This window comes from Lissotriton helveticus, chromosome 1_1, assembly GCF_964261635.1.
Source record: "Lissotriton helveticus chromosome 1_1, aLisHel1.1, whole genome shotgun sequence".
Taxonomy (NCBI): domain Eukaryota; kingdom Metazoa; phylum Chordata; class Amphibia; order Caudata; family Salamandridae; genus Lissotriton; species Lissotriton helveticus.
Genome location: NC_136057.1, coordinates 311,018,358 through 311,035,669, shown reverse-complemented (window position 1 = coordinate 311,035,669; position 17,312 = coordinate 311,018,358). Strand labels below are relative to the sequence as shown.

The following is a 17,312-nucleotide window of genomic DNA, read 5'->3' as shown; positions in this document are numbered from 1 at the left end:
CATTGATGTTCCATTGACGCTTGCTGAGATCGAATGTCTGACAAAATATAGAAAGACAGAATATCGAAGTACAAAAATATCCCAGCATTAATATCGATGTCAACAATATCGACATCCTATCTATAACAAGGTAAGTACAACAATATTGAGAAAAAAAATACCAATGTCAAAAATATCGTTTTAAAAAATATATAGTTTTTTTAATTAAAAAAATATGTACAATAAATTAAATAATAATTAAAAATATACTAAACAGTCAAAAATATTTTATAATATTTAAAATTAATATACATAATGTAATAAAAATTTAATTAAACATACGCATAATATATAATAGATATACTGACTTAATGCTCATTTTTTATAATTATTGTAATAAATTATAAATAATTAAAAATATTATAAATTACAAATGCATCTATACACAAAATATTAACAAATACAAAATAAAAAATTATGCAAAACAAATTTAAAAAATGAAATTTACTTTTAATATTTTTTTTAATTAATTATATACTACATTAGCCAAAACTATACAAAATATATTAAAGAACAGAGTAAATAAAATACTATTATAACTTCCAAAAAAATCAGTAAATAAAATTTTGGATATCGTAGAGGTAAAAATTACTATTCCAACTCCAAAGAGTGCAACAGTAGGGAAAGTGTTGGATAGCGTAGGGATACAAATTACTATTCCCACTCCAGAGAGTGAAACAGTATTGAAAGTGTTGGATAGCGTCGGGGTAAAAATTACTATTCCCACTCCAGAGAGTGCAACAGTAGGGAAAGTGTTGGATAGCGTAGGGGTAAAAATTACTATTCCCACTCCAGAGAGTGCAACAGTAGGGAAAGTGTTGGATAGAGTCGGGGTAAAAATTACTATTCCCACTCCAGAGAGTGCAACAGTAGGGAAAGTGTTGGATAGCATAGGGGTAAAAATTACTATTCCCACTCCAGAGAGTGCAACAGTAGGGAAAGTGTTGGATAGCATAGGGGTAAAAATTACTATTCCCACTCCAGAGTGTGCAACAGTAGGGAAAGTGTTGGATAGCGTAGGGGTGAAATTACTATTCACACTCCAGCGAGTGCAACAATAGGGAAAGTGTTGGATAGCGTAGAAGTTAAAAATACCATACTTAAAAAGAAATTCATATTTTAAAATATTTAAAAAACTAATTGTTAAATACATCTAAACTATTTACAAATAATACATAATTATTAAACAAATAATTACCAATGAATAATTAAGAAAAAATAAAATAAATGCCAATTAATACTAATTAATAACCAATTATTAATTAATCACCATTATAATTAACAAAAACAATTAAAATAAATTATTAATTAATTACATTTAAATTACTTCCCACCCTACTCCCCTATAAACTCATAACCCACTACAGAACATAATTATCAATTAATCTATTAATTTAAATTAATTACCAATTAATAAAAATGTATTACCAATTAAATTACAATTAATTTATAATTCCTAAAAATTAATAGTTAAATTAGTATAATTAAATTACTTCCCACCCTATTTCCCTATAAACCCACAACCCGCTACGGTACTAAAATACAAAATGTAAATAAATTACATTTAAAAAAATACATATTAAATACATAATAATATACATAAAAATCATTAAAAAAATCGATATTACTAACATCGATATTACTAACTTCGATATTACTTACCTTCTATATTCTGTCCCTTCGATATTTAAACATCGACATTATTGTATGTCGATATTTAAAAATCAATATTTTGTCTGCCTACCGCTGAGATCCACTTGGCACTGGACCAGATGGTGCACCACAAGACTCCGGAAACCAATGGGCTTCCTGTGGAGTTTTACTCAACGTACCGGGCCATGAGTCTCCTCACAATCTACAGACTGCAAGATGCGCAACAAGCATATACATATGCAATAGGCATCATCCTACCTAGAACTGTTTCCAAAATCCAGACACTGTGGGCGTCATGATATGGATGTCCACAAATTTCTAAGAATAACCAACTATTGTACCATTACCAGCATTTTATCAGGTTGAGTAGTGGACAAATATACTCTATATGCATTTTGTGCACACACTCAAGACTTTCTTACACCTCTACCTGTTGACGCAGCCTAAGCCCATACTGAAGCTCAGGCCTGCCTTTCCTCCCATACGGAGAAAAGACAGAGGCAGAAAGAGTGACTTGTCTCTCTCCGGGAAGGAATGGAGTGAGAAATGCCTGAGGGGGGCACTGGAGAATATGAGCAAGACCGGGCAGATGAAGAATGCCTCAGGGGAGTAGATGTCGACATGCAAAGTATTCATAACTCCACTCATGAAAATAATGCTTTGGGTCTCCAGGCTTTTCCCATTTCAGTTTTAGGCCTCGCCTGGCGTCGCCATGCGAGGGCTTCTTAGAATTAATACGGTTCCAAAAGTCGTGTCTCAGATCCGCCTGCAATTTTCTTTGGCGTGCGTCGTTTGTCGTCAGTGATTATGCTGAACATACTTTGTTGATTGTACCGGAGGGTTTTAGCCCCCCCTGGTTGCCACCCTGTCCTCTTTGGGCGCCGCCCACCTGGATTGGATCTTTTACTGGCGGCTTTACACGCTGTCCTTTATAAGACAGTAAGCACTCTTTTCTTCTGCATTGTCATCTTTTGTCGCTTTGGATGCGCTTGTTTGTATGGCACCGCTTAACGCTGGCCGCTTAGGCTGCGCTGGTTTGCATGGCGACGCTTTCAGCTACGTCCGCTTTGTCTGCGCTTGTTGGCTAAGGTAATCGGGAACCCTAGCTTCGCCAGGAATCTTGACAATTCAAAAGGAGTACATGGGACAATCTGCTCCCCGCATAAATGAAAACGCTCTTTAAGGTAAAACATGTTTATATTTTGCAGCAACGTCTGCCCCCCTCACTTGTTAAAATGTCACATTAGCATCACACAAACCTATTGCTTTCTCTCGCGTGTTAGTGTTTCCTTAATTAGATAAACGCAGGGGCGGGAACACGCCACAAAAACATTATTCCTACGACTGTAGCACTGCGTGTCTAATAAAAGAAGCTTGTCGCCGTTCGTCCTTCTGAGCTGTGGTCGGGGCCGCGCTGATCTTGGGATAAGATTAGGCTGAGCCGGGCTGGCAGAGAGGGAGAGCGGCTCTTTCTCGTATGTTCTTGAGGCATTCCTACTCTTAGCGCTTCGCCTACGTCCAGGCTGTAGCTACTGACTAAGGAAGGACAGGCCAGCAATACGCCGCCGGTAACCAGAGAGGCCTATGGAGGCTCACAGGTTCAGATCTCCGAGCGGTCTCAAAATAATGCTGGTAAAAGCCTGACCCTGGGTCATGATGGGGGAGGGCCTGGCGGTCAGGATTTGATTCCTCACAGGGAGGCAGTGCTCATATAGTTTTAGGATTTTGTGCACAGCCTGATCTTTTATTTGGATCATTCTTCGTAGAGATAGAGTTATGTTGTAAAACGGACTGTTACAGACCAATGCTCTGTGATTTTTGTTTATCTGATGCATGTAAAACGTACGTATTTTTATGCTGTTTTGTGAGCATCTCTCTTATTTCCTGACTGTGCTTAAAACGGAATTACCATGTTATGTAGGGGTCTCTCACTAGGCAGCACCACCAACAGTACTGTAACTGCTCTGCCCCCGCACCCGTCTTCTGCCTCATGCTATTCTACACCTCACTCTCCTTCCTAAATCTTAAACACTGCTCTTCTCATCCAAACTCTATACTTTCACCTACTACACAGCTAATAAATTCAATTCTAACATAGAAACACATCATATCACATAAATACACTCAATAATACATAGCTATAATACAATACAATTAGCAAAGCAAATGGCTTTAACTTCAACAAAGGCGAGAACTATTGCATTTTCAATGCTTGTTGTTCTACTGCTTTCCTCTCAATGTTTGTCAATATTGGTAGGAAAACAATTCTGACTGTCCAGTGTACATGTACAGTGAACTGGGTCTACTGTCCATACATGCTCTGTTGGGTTTGCAATATTTTTTCTGTACATACATTCTTAGTCATGAAAACTAAACACTCAATTTTTGCCTCTTATTGCCAAAACAAGTGAAATGATTTTCAGCAAACTAAAAATAAGCACAGAACGATCGAAAGACTGCAGACGCCTACTGTTCATAGGTTTCTGAGTTACGTGCATAGAAATATCCTATGTGAATCCCATTTTAAGGGCAAGCAGAAAAACAAATCAGTACACATAGCTAAAGCACATGGCAGATCTATGCCAAGTATGGTATGCTTTTCCACGTTCCACATACCATTTTACACTCCAAGTATAGAGCATATGTGTATAAGGGGACGGGGCAGAGTTATTAAGGATTCGAAATTTACATTTTCCTAAAGTGAGGGGTCTTCCTTATGTACTTTGTCAATGAAGTAACAGGCAATTTAGCGGTAGGTCGATGTTAACAGTGGTTATTTTAGTTTCATATAACTCCCAGACAAGTTTGATGAAATTATATTGATGATTGTTCTTAGCGGACAGGCAGCCGACTAGGGGCCCTACAATGAAGGAACTACATTGGCCCATCTGGTTAGCTAGCATCATCAAGAGCAGCTTCTTCACCCACAAAGCCTTGATAAACTATACCTCAGCCTATCTGTCCCATCACCTATCCACCGAAGGAGAAAAGTTATTAGATGTATATACGGAAACAAGCCTGGTATTGTACTGTAAAGGCTAGGGTGGAAGAGCAAACAGTTACGTACAATCAAACTGAATGGAAGTTATCCAGTAGAGCATGGACCACAACTCCCAATTCCTCAAGATGTTCAGCAAGAATGATACCTAATGTTAAGTGAACATTGATCTTCAATGCCACTAGCAATTCTTAATGTAGGACAGTATAGACAGCCTTACTATCTGCTACATGACCCAAGTTTCCCAGTCATTGCTATCAGTAATTATTCTGTCCACAGCCCAGCCTGAACCCAGAATAGAAGAAATTGATACAACGGCTAGGTTACAGAAAGTCATGCAGTTGCCACATGACAGTGTTCAGCAGCTCACCAGATTACATAAAGGGCAGAAATTATCAGGTTCACTTGAATATAATTGTATTTTTTAAACAAACACTGTTACTACTTCTTTCTCATGGTCCGAAGGTACCTATCCTGGAATAAACAAGGCATTAAAATGCTGTCAGAGTACAAGGATTACTGTTTTTGACATCAGTTTCAGGGTCATCTACCTACAAGCATCATTGAGGGGGAACGTATTAGTACAACAGTGTTTCTTACAGCCGAAGGTACAAATTTGTCAGAGAAGGGTTTGAGGGTTCTAAACAAAGGTACTCCTTACCTCACTAAATTAGTAGTAATATCACAAACAAGCTGCAAGAAGAGCAAATACAGAGGGGTTGAATAGGTACTGCAGGCTTTAGCATAGGACAAGGCATAAGATGAGATGAAAAATAGACCACTTGAGGGTCAACTGGTTTATCATTGAAAGATGTGGCATTGCAAAAAAACAAATCTAATCTATATTTAACACCTCAGCAGACAATGCAGATTACACAAGCTAAACCACTAGGTGCAATAGCCATAACACACACAAATTGTAAAAACCAAAATAATTACTCCTTTACTGTTAAACTTCAGAGGGAGTTACTCACCCAGTTAATGATGGTGGTAGTGAGTTGCAAAAATGCCATCAGTCCATCCTGCTCCCTCTGGGTAATACCACGAAGAGGTAAGTGACGCTGGTGCATTACATCAGTGCTTGGCATATCCCTGCGTAAATGCTCATGGTACAACATAAGTGAATGAAAAAAGTGCTCCCAGGACACTGGATTTCCACCAGCAGCTTGCATGTTCTCAACTAGAAAGCAAAGTACAAAATAAACCTTTGGTTATTATTGTATTACCCATGTCAGGGCCCCTCCCAAGTAATGTCACTCTAAACCTGATGGAGAGTTTAGTACTGCCCATTTCACTCACATGAAATTTACCATGAGAAGGGTCTGTTGGAGCCAAAACATGAGAGTATGCCATTAGGTAACTCAAATTGTACTTGCCTACTGGGGTACTAACAAGAGCATAAAATAGCACCAACTTGTTTGTCGACCTACCTAACAAATAAATGTTGGACTGTAAAAGAAATAAAGAATTTAACAGACGTTTTCAGTGAAGAACCTTACTGAGATCTTGTTGATTATTTCACAGACCGATTTAATTGGGGATACTTTTACTAAACAAAGTATTGATCACACTACTCTACATTGTTAAGGGGTGCTGTATCACCCGATTGTCAGATCCTGAATCCCCTTTGGGCATAGCAACTGCTTGGATTCCTAAATTTCTTGTGCTCCTGGCCTTTTCTATGCTCTTTATCTCCAACTCTCTGCAGATATGTTCTCGTCTACTGAGTCCCCTTGGTTCAATCTATCAGTTGTCCTCCTCTACTCATAGACAAGTCATGGCCTAGGTTTCTTGGGCGCCTCTCTCAACAGGACCTTGATAGCAATTGTTCCTACCATAAAGAATACGCAGGACTGGTCTAGGGTAATCCTCTTTCCACCTCCATTTTAAGGCAGTCCTCTGATCCCTCTAACTTCTCTGATATGCTAATCTGACAACAACAATCCACTTCATTATTTAGGGATGGTCTCTCCCCTCTACAAGAGTCTGCCCTTGGTTCATCTCCTGCCTCCTCCAATTGACGTCCTTTCCGTATGTGTGTTGGACTCTCCTACAACTGCCCCTCTTTCATGCCTTCTCTAACCAAGCCTTCTGCAGGACCTGTCCCTCAGCAGCATATCTTTCATGCAGCTTCCGTGGTGCCGGTACCACGTACAGGCCCTCCCAGCACTAGTGCCACTCGCTTCTGGTCCCTCAAGCACTTTTTCAACTTCCCTACCAAATTCATCGCCTTGTCAATACGACTCCAGTGCAGTAGGTACATTTTAAAGCTATTGTATCTCAGAGCTCTGCAAGGTTTGATTCTCTCAGTCGCAATTTCGGACAGCTTCCCAATTACATTCAGACTTACCAAACTCCTCAACATAGCATGCCCAGAAATAGCCACCCTAATCTGCACATATGCTTAAGCTATACCGGTTTTCTAGTAGCATTGACCACCTGGGGCATTTACATTCCTTAACTGAATAAAAGCATGCATTCTACTTTGAGGAGCGGACAGAAGATTAACAGTTGTAGTAGTCTATATTTAGCTACCTGTATTATGACGTGGCCAGCAATTAAATGTATTGCTGAAGGCCAATCTATGCTTTTGTTCTTACCGTGACTACTTCCATTGACTTTCAGCAAGCTGAAGCAGTAATGGGCACACTGGGGACCACTGGCCAGGCCACGAAGCATCTTTAAATATGGAATGTAGAGATTATGGGGCAGCATATCCCCCATCTGTCGGACAAACTTGGACAAAACAACCTTTTGCAAATAAAGAAAAACAAAAAAGGGAAGAAATCCATGAGACTATAAAGCATCAATATGCGTTTTACAAGTCTCATTGTAATATGCTACTTGTTTATACAGTTTAAGGAAAGCAAAAAGACAGTAAAAGTGCACTAGTCAAGTAGTGTATAAATGAAGGCTATTGCTGTTGGTTTATGGAAAGTTGTGCAGCACATGGAACTTAGCACTTGAATTGAGTATTAGAAAAGTGAAGTGAATTCTTGGGAGAAACCGTGCTCATATACATGCCAAATCAGGGGAGCTTATCACACTGCAACACATTTGAATAACATTTAGCAGGCAGCATCAATAACAATGGTCCAACTCTCCATCTTCTATACAGGTCAATATCTCATGAACGGATTGGGTGTCTTGGCATATAATTTTAATTTTTTTACCTGATAACCATACATTTAATATTCAGTTATAGGGCGTCCACTGTGTCTTTTTTAAATAAAAAAAAGAATGTGGAATCCCAAATGTCAAAAACTACAGTAAGCAAGCACTGCCAATGTACAAGGAGGTTATACGTACTAAATGCTACTAACTGTTTTTATCTAAACCTATATATATTGTTCAAAGTTGACAATTAGGTGTCAAGTTGTGAATTCAAGTTCTTCCAAAAATGTACATAAAACTTGCAATCCATGTCAATGTGTGTTAGGACTCCTTTAAGGGAACGTCTCAATTTTAGTATGTAAAGGAACAATTTACAATTGTTTATTTCTCAGTCTCTGACCATGCCACTACCAATACTCAGACATATGGCAGGGCTTTATTTCTTGGGTTGCTTACAGAAATGATCATCATTTAAGTGAACCTAAAGAACTATCATGACCATATTTATTAATGTATTGTTAGACGGGGACCTGGAGGGTCGGCCGAGCACAAGGGGAGAGGCCTCCGGTGAGGGCCGTCTCCAGCGATCGTACAGACGAGTAACTTCCCCCCCACAGATGGACGCCACACGAAGATCAGCTTAACACCTTTTATAGGCAATTCTTTGAGTAAGGTGGTACGATACAAGGAGATTAGGACACGATGATCCTCTCAATTCTAGTCTCTATTAGGGAAAGGGGGTAGCGGGACAGTCTTGGTACCTACAGGTACTGAGGTGAAACGGTGGTAGCTCACAATCCTCGAGCTCGGCGTTCGGAAGGGTCAGACCGCGGCAGCGCCAGCAGGTCCCGAAGAGGTCGTAGGTGGCAACGGGCCGCGGCAGCGCCAGCAGGTCCCAACGAGGATGACGGTTACAACGGGCCGCGGCAGCGCCAGCAGGTCCCACGAGGATGAAGGTTGCAGAAGGCCGCGGCAGCGCCAGCAGGCAGGACAATAGTTCACAAGGCAGGGCTGCGGCAGCGCCAGCATTCCGTCAAGGATGAGTTCTTCTCGGTGTCTCTCGACTCCAGGATACAACTGCCTTCCTGCTCTGGGGCTGCCTCAGTTATAGGTCTGGCGCCCTTTGATGTCCGGACCCTCGCACTGGGAGGTCGGGAGGTCCGGGATGAGGGAGTCCAGACACCCAGCAGGGGGGTGGAGCCAGCACCCGGGGAGGCTGGGGGGCGATCGGCCCCTGGCGGGGGGAGAGCCATCGACACTTCTTTCTCCCATTAACCTGCCAAGTGGTCCGTTCACCTCCTGGGTGGATGGTGGTGCCGGGATGTCGGGGCCCGGCCAGGCCCAGGGTTGGGGTCGAGCCGAGGCCACGCGGCCGCGTGGTGCAGTGTCCAAGATGGCGGCTGGGCCGGGCAATGGGGTTGACGGGGGCCTGGGCCCGTGGCACAGAGATGTCCGGGGGCAGGCGTCCCGGAGGGGGACGGGTTGCGGGTTGCTTCTGCGGGTAGCCCCCGGAGAGCCGATGTCTGGGCCCTGTCATGCGGGGAGGGAGCGAGCCCTTCGTGGGGCCTGTCCAACATGTATGCATTTGTATATTAAAGTATTGTGAGAGAGTGCCATCTTTCTAGCCTTGGTATGCCCCTACTTTTTTCTGAACTGCTGATGTGCTTTGACTGAGTGTGCCCTGGGTTCCTGCCAACCAGGTACCCAGGGCCTGTGTTCCTTCCCTAAAACTGTGCTGAAACTAAAAACCCCAGTGGCCTCTCTGGCCACCTGTAAGCCCCTAGTAAATGGTACCCTGGGTACTCAGGGCATGATGACCAGAGACGACCCCTGAGGGCTGCAGCCCTTATTGTGCCACCCTCAGGGGCCCTGTACCCTGGCACCCACACACTGCCTTTGCAGGCTGAGTGCCTAAGTACAGAACTAAACCAAGAGTCGACAAGGCACACATCCCTGTGTGCCATGCCCACAGAACCCAATGCCCTAGCATACTTCAGGCATCCCTCTAGTTGGGTGCCCTATGCCAGAGGTGTGGGCACAGGTGCATGAGCCCTGTGCCCGTGCCCCTACAGTACCCAGGGCCATTCCTGGGCACTGTAAGTGCAGTGATGCCATTAAGAGTATATGGTGCAGGGAGGTTGTCATTACGAACTCCAGAGCACCATAATGGCTACTTTGAAGACTGACTAGTTTGGTACCAAACTTCTCAGCACATTAAACCCGCACTGATGCCAGTGTGGGATTTATTGTACAATGCACCAGAGGGCATCTTAGAGATACCCTCTGAAAACCTAACCTACAATCCACGCCTGGGCTGAGTGGCTGCAGAGACTGCCACACAGCAGACATGTTGCTGGACCCCTGGGTGGAGAGCCCCCACTCTCCTGGGCCTGCAATAATGCACATCCTGGGCGAGGTGCTAGGTCTCCTCCCCCAGGATGGGCATGGGGAAGCTTCAAAGGCATGCCGCCTCTGTGAGCTTCTCCAGACCATTTGCTGTACACAGCAACTGGCCCCCACCAGTTCTAACCCCCACTCTGGCGGGAAGACTGGCGGGGAAAACTACTGTCAGGAAGGGGGGGGGGGGTGTGCCAGCCTGTGCCAACCCGACCCCTCAGGTGGGGGAGACGAGGTGAAGCACGACCCCGGACTCCGGCCATCTTGTAGATGGGGAGCCTTGCCCAATCCCAGCTAGGCACCTGCCCCCCTCCCACATGAGAGAAGCAGGCCAGGGGTTGTACTCACCCCAGGACAGGGACCCATTGATCCCTGTCCTTGCCCTACCTGTAACGCCCCTAAATTCAGTATTTAGGGGCTCCCTGAACCTTCCTTCCTCAGATCCCGATACGAAAAGAAGAAAGAAGATCAAGAAGAAGACGACCCGCCGTGCAGCTGCTAACAACAGGACAATAACAACTGACTTGGCCCCATCCAAACACCGGCCTGCCGATCCTGGAACCTGCTCCTGCCTAATCCTGGCGACTCCTGCGGACAGCAACCTTGCGACACCCAGAGGACCTGCCTGCCTTGACCCTCTTAAAGACTGGGACTCCCATCAGCAGAGGCTCTGCGGCAACAACCCACCTGGTGCCAACTAGGAAGCTCCGGACCAGCCCACTCTGCACCCGCCGAGCCCGGGCTGAACTCAACCGAACCAAGACCACGAGAACGTCCCCCCGGCGACTGAGACCCGAAGTCCAGTGCCCAAAGACCCTCCTCGGTGAACCAGCCGACGCCTGCAGACTCAGAACCAGGGGCCACCCCAACCGCGACCAGCCGAGGGTAAGCTTTTCCGACACCCAAAGACACCCCCTGCACCCGGCGCCCTATAGCCCCCTGTGCCTCCCTTCGGGGTACCTACCTGTGCTCCAAGATCCCAACTTACCTCTCGAAGTGCTGGTCGCTCCTGGAGAGTCTCCGTCCCCGAGCCTGCAGTCTTTGTTCCTTTTTGACCTTTCCCATTGGATAACATTGAGCGCCCGACGGCTCAAGAGCACCCTGCAACCAGCCGCCCGAGTGCCGCTGGCTGTGCCATCTTTGTCCTAACCTACTTCCCCCCTTGCCCTGAGCAAGTGACCAGGAGCCCATCTCCCACAGCCGCTAGCCAGCAGCCACCAACCGAAGGTCCCCTTTCCCCCATTGGATATCATTGGGCCTACCTACCTCTGTACCCGGCCAGCCCTGCGCTGCTGGGGTGGAACCGACTGTACTTGCCTGACCCTGGTGGACCCCTGAGTCTATACCCGGAACCTTAACTTCACCAGCCAAGTACTCACCTGGAAACCGGTAAATCACTTACCTGCCATTGAATAACATTGACCCATTTTGACTCGAAAATTTTCCAAGTGTGAAGTTATGAAAACTGCAAATATTCACATAAAATCAGCCAAAGTCCGAATTCCGAAGTACTCACCTGCAAGTAGGCGAGAAGCCAGTACTGTACCTTGCAGCCCAGTACCGACCGAAAAAGTAATCCTTACTGGGTTTACTAGTAATCTGTATTTTCTCCACAGGAACCCATTGTCTGCTTTTCTATGAAATTTCTTCTAAGTGTCTATTTTTGAAAACTTGAAATATTCTTTAAAAATCATATGCAATACTGAAACACAATTACCTACCTGTTTTAAGTGGAGACCCCAGTGCTGGCCCTAGAAGCCCAGTACTGGATTACAAAAGTAACGCGATCATACTTTACCTACAACCTGAATTTACTCCCATTGAATAACATTGCCAGATTGTCATTGAAAAGTTTCCAAGTGTGGACTTTTAAAACAGCTTTATATTCATGAAAATTCACTACAGTAACTAAAACATGTTTGCTAATCTGGTTCCAGCTTAGACCCCAGGACTGAATCTAGGACCTAGTCCTGGAATTACTAAAGTAATCTGTACTGTAATCAACTGTACTTTTAAGGTAACAATCTATTGAGCTCAATACGAAACAGGGCTCCAAAAATCCCCAAAATGGTACTAGTCCTGCAGGACTAGTACCTTAAAAAATATCCTCGACCTAAATGCAACCTACTTGACCTCCGTCTCTGAAAGCGGAGCATATGTGACAAGATAACAAGATTTAAAGGCATCTTTATTGCTCATTAACTTTGTGAGCAATAAAAATGCCTTCAAATCTTGTTATCTATATATATATATATATATAGGGAAGCTTGTAAAGCGCTTGGTTACGCAGAAGCGTGTCCCCGCGCTGCAACTAAGGAGGAACTCAGAAGTAGAAGCAGGAAGAAAGCATGATTATTTTGAGAATAGGTATGTTTTTAAGTTCTTCCGAAAGCTGGATTCGGAAGAATCCAGGCGGAGATTGGGAGGCAGGGCATTCCAGCTCTTTGCTGCCAAGTGGCGAAAAGAGCGTCCTCCCATTCGAGCCCTTTTAACCCTAGGGACTTTTAGTAGGCCTCTGTGAGAAGAGCGCAGAGCGCGTGATGGTACATACTTAGAGATTAGGTTCTGAAGTGGTATTGGTGCTTTCTTGGCGAGGATGCGGTGACAAGTACAGAGGGCTTTAAATTCCACTCTGCTTCTCACTGGCAACCAATGGAGGGTCTGGAGGGCAGCTTTGGAATCCGATCTTTTGGGGATTTTTAAGATGCCTTTAAATCTTGTTATCTTGTCACATTTGTTCCGTTTTCACAGACACAGGACACAAGTTGGTTTGTTTTCCTACTCGCCAGAAAGAGCGAGTAGGACCTAAAAACAGCTCGACCTTGTTAAATTTAACTCGACTATGCGAGCGGTCGAGTGGAATTTTCGAGCCCTGCTAAAGTGTGTCCAGACTTGAGTAGCCTTCAGCAACTCCTGTACCTATTGTGTTCACCAACGTTATTGCTTCCTTGTAAAGTAATTACATGAGAGTTCTCATATCTAGCAAAGTATATTTTTATGCCTGTTGGTTCTAAAAATAAAACAACCATATCTTTGGATATAAAAACCATTGGCCTGGAGTTCAGTCTTTGAGTGTGTGAAATCCTTTGCCTTTTGAGAGTAAGGTCAGTCCTGACTTTAACCTCTGTTATACCTTTGGGGACTCTAAACACACTGTACTTCATTATTGTCCAGTATATATAGAGCCACTTTCTCACAAGTATCATACAGTATCTCTTGTCCAGTTGGACAAACCTTGATAACTCCTAGTGTAGATCATCACATACCTATTTCAAATAGGACAAGAATACATTTTTCACCTTTTTGGGGAATCGGTGCCGACATCACCCATTGGCTGCTTCGTCTGGGAGTCCTGACTGGATTCTCACGGTCTTGGCTTGCTGCAAGGGGTCCGGTACCCCAGGTACTGGTCCTGTGCGGCTCCGGTTGGTCCTAATGTCCTCTCACTTGGTGGGGTAACAGATCTGACCATCAGGAGCACAGTATCCTCCTCCTGGGGGGCTACTGCCCCAGGTTAGCTGGGAGCGGTAACTTGGAGGACCGGACTTAGCGTTTTGGTGCCTGAATGCAGGGGAGTGGCTCCTCTACTATAAGGGAGATTTGCTGGCAATTTGAAAAGTGCTGGCTGCCCACCGGTATTCTTGGCAGGAGTTCAGCTGGAGAACGAGGTGCTGGGTTGCGACTGTCGAGACTTAGTGCAGCAGGCAAGGTTTGGTGCCAAAAGTCTACAGCAGTCTTCATTTCTAGCTTTTTCTTGCGGCTCTCTGTGTCGTCTTCTTCTTGATCCGTCGAATCAAAGTCCCTTGTGTCAGGTGTTCCACCTAAATACTCAATTTAGGAGCGCTTCGGGAAGTGACAGGTAGTAGCCAATGGGCTACTACCCTTTATATGACCACTTCCTGTGGAAAGTAGGCTTAACTCTGACACTAGAGAGCCTAATACCACCAAAACTAGATGGTGGAATTCTAAAAGTAGTTTTCACATCCGGTAGCCCACCTTAGGGGTGGCGCTAGCCTGACAGGGGAACACGCCTCCTAACTAGCTAATTTTCCTATTGTGTCGCCAAATGGGGCCCGGGGCAGGGGGTGGCATTTCCCCTGTCTGGGGCAGCCTTTGGTCGCATATCAAAGGTGGCAGAGGCCTTTGAAACCTCCAGCCTTGATATGCTGAACACCTTGCCATCCCACTTGGAGGAGGTGACGAGACATCTGGCCGGAGCAAGCTTGTTTCTGCCCTCGGAATGTGCTGACTCATCTGCGGGGCACCAGAAGCATTTCTTTGGGGCCAGGCTGGTCCACACCAGTCAGTCAGCAGGTTTTCAGGAGGTACATATAGGGTGCCCTCGGGGTTCATGTACTAATAAATCCACCACAGGAATCAGTGTGGGCTTATTAATACGAGATGTTTCAAACCAAACATCTCTAGATTAAGTGAAGCCATCATGTAGGGGGGGGGGGGGGGGGGGAACTCATTTTCACCAATATCCAGCACATGTACTTAAAATGGCTTCCCAGTTCACTTTAATATCTAAGAATAGCCTTAGACATCACAGGGGCACATTTCCCATGCAAATATGTTGACATATGTAGTATAGTACAGCAAGCCTTAGGGCTGTAAGGCCTGCTGTAGGGGTGGCTTACCTATACTGCTTGCAGTGTCTGTAGGCATGGCGCACAGGAGGTGTGCCAGGTCATGCATTCACTTTTCTGTGCACCATGGCCCCCAGCCTGCAGTGGCAGTTTGCATGTTGGTGCTGAGGGGTCCCTTAGGGTGGCACAATACATGCTGCAGCCCTTAGGGATCCTTATTAGCCACCTTGCTCTATGTACCAGGGGTACCACTTACTAAGGACTTACAAGGGGTGCTAAAGGTATTGTCAATTGGTGAAACAATTGTACACTTTTAGGGAAATGGTGACCTGGAGAGCAGGCACCCAGTGCACTTCTGTTAAAATTGCATCAGATACCAGGCAAAAAGTAGGGGTAACCATGTCAAAAAGGGGCATTTACTACATCCCTGTCCTCCCACCCCAAACTAAAAAGAATGAGACAAACCATTCCCAAGTCAGTCTCCATCATTTCAGTGGAAAAACCTGGAAAGGCCATTTGCATTGGCATGGTCAGTCCCAGGTCTGTGCTCCACTGTAAAGTCAATACCCTGTATGGAGATGGACCACCTCAATACTTTGAGATTTCCACCTTTCATCTGCATCAGCCATCTGAGAGGCATGTGGTTGATTTGGACAAGGAAGTGCGTACCAAACCGGTATGGGCTCAACTTCTTAAAGGACCGAACTACAGCAAAGGCTTCCCGCTCAATGGTACTCCAATGGTACTCCAATGCTGCTCTCTGGGGAGTAACCTCCTGCTAATGAAAGCAACAGGTAGGTCATGGCCATCATCATTCTGGGATAGGACCACTCCTATCCTATGCTCAAAGGCATCAGGTCTGCACTACGAGCTGCTTTGAATAATATGGAGCTTTAAGAATGGGTGCTGAGTACATTTCTTCTTTCAGGGTGTCAAAAGCCTTCTGAGAGCTCACTATCCAGTTCATCATCTTTGGCATCTTCTTAGCGGCAAGTGCTGTGAGGGGCGCCACAATTGTACCATACCCCTTCACAAACCTCCTGTAGTACCCAGTCAAGCAAAGAAATGCCCCGACTTGGGTCTGGGTGGATGGAGCTTCACAGTCCAGAATTGTCTGGATCTTGGGGTATAGAACCTGAACTTGGCCTCCACTTACAAGTTGGCCCAAGTATACAACTGTATCCTGCCCTATCTGGCACTTGCTTGCCTTGATAGTGAGGCCTGCAACTTGCAGAGCCTTCAGGACCTTCCAAAGGTGGATCAGGTGATCCTGCCAAGTGGAACTATAGACAGTAATAGCCTCTAGATATGCTGCCCTAAACGTTTCTAACACAGCAAGGACTTTATTCACCCACCTCTCGAAGGTGGCGGGGGCATTCTTTAATCCAAAGGGCATAACAGTGAACTGATAATGCCAATCTGAGGTAGAGAATGCTGACTTTTCTTTTGCTCCAGGCGTCAGACCAATCTGGCAGTACGCTGATGACAAATCAAAGGTACTAAGAAATGTGTCTGTCCCCAATCTGTCAATTAACTCATCCGCTCTAGGAATTGGGTGTGCATCTGTCTTGGTTACTGCATTGAGTCCCCAACAGTTGACACAAAACCTCAGCTCCTATTTTCCACCCTTGGAAGAAGGTTTTGGGATTAACACAAGTGAGCATCTTGCCGACTTCAGCTCTGATGCTCTCCTTAACTTGATCAGACTCTCAATATATTTTATTTATGGGCAGGCGTATTGTCTCTAGTGTCCACATCATGGGTACACCAGGTAGTGAGACCAGGGCTAGGGAGATGAGCTCGGAATACTGCTCCAGAAGGTGCCGGCAATCAGCTAGCTGTTGGGCAATGAGGGTGTCTGAGAAGACAACTCCATCTACCTGGCTGTTCACTTTCCGCCTCCCGATCCTTACAAGTGACATGGGCATGGTCACATCAACCCTGTCAAAGAAAGGCTTTAGCGGGTTAACATGGATGACCCTGACCCTGTGAGGGTTCCTGCTAGTGTCTACACTAGCAAATAGGTGACCTCACCTTTTCTCTCAAGGATAGGGTAGGGACTACTCCACTTGTCCTGGAGGGCCCTAGGCACCACAGGCCCCAAAACCCTACCTTCCGCCCTGGGTTGAACTCCACCAGTGTAGCCTTCTGGTCATATCAGAGCTTCTGAAGCTCTTGGCTGGTTTCAAGATTTTTGGATGAGTTTAATCATGTAATCAGCCATCCATGAACATAGACCAAGCTCATAGTCCACAGTGTCTTGTTTATTCTCTTTGAGAGGTCTCTCATGCGTTCCTTAACTAGACACAGTGGTTCCCTTACAGGATGCCCAAACAAAAGTTCAAAGAGACTGAACCCTACTCCCTTCTGAGGTACGTTTCTGCAAGATAAAAGCAGGCATGGCAAAAAACATCCCATCTCCTGAGTTTTCCGGGGAGTCCCAGGACCATACCTTTCATGGCTTTGTTGAATCTCTCAACTAACCATTTGTTTGTGGATGATAGGGAGTAGTGAACTTTTAA

General features: G+C 45.1%; 1 protein-coding gene across 2 annotated transcripts in view; it reads right to left on the bottom strand.

The window, feature by feature from the left end:
• NUP205 (nucleoporin 205) overlaps window positions 1–17,312 on the bottom strand; it is a 920,380-nt gene that overhangs the window by 677,423 nt on the left and 225,645 nt on the right. For both annotated transcript variants that reach the window (XM_078671666.1, XM_078671676.1), the window contains exons 11-12: window positions 7,291–7,441; window positions 5,665–5,870 (exon numbers count right to left, since the gene is read on the bottom strand). In XM_078671666.1, the coding sequence (XP_078527792.1) occupies window positions 5,665–5,870; window positions 7,291–7,441 (357 nt within the window). The remainder of the gene's footprint in view (window positions 1–5,664; window positions 5,871–7,290; window positions 7,442–17,312) is intronic.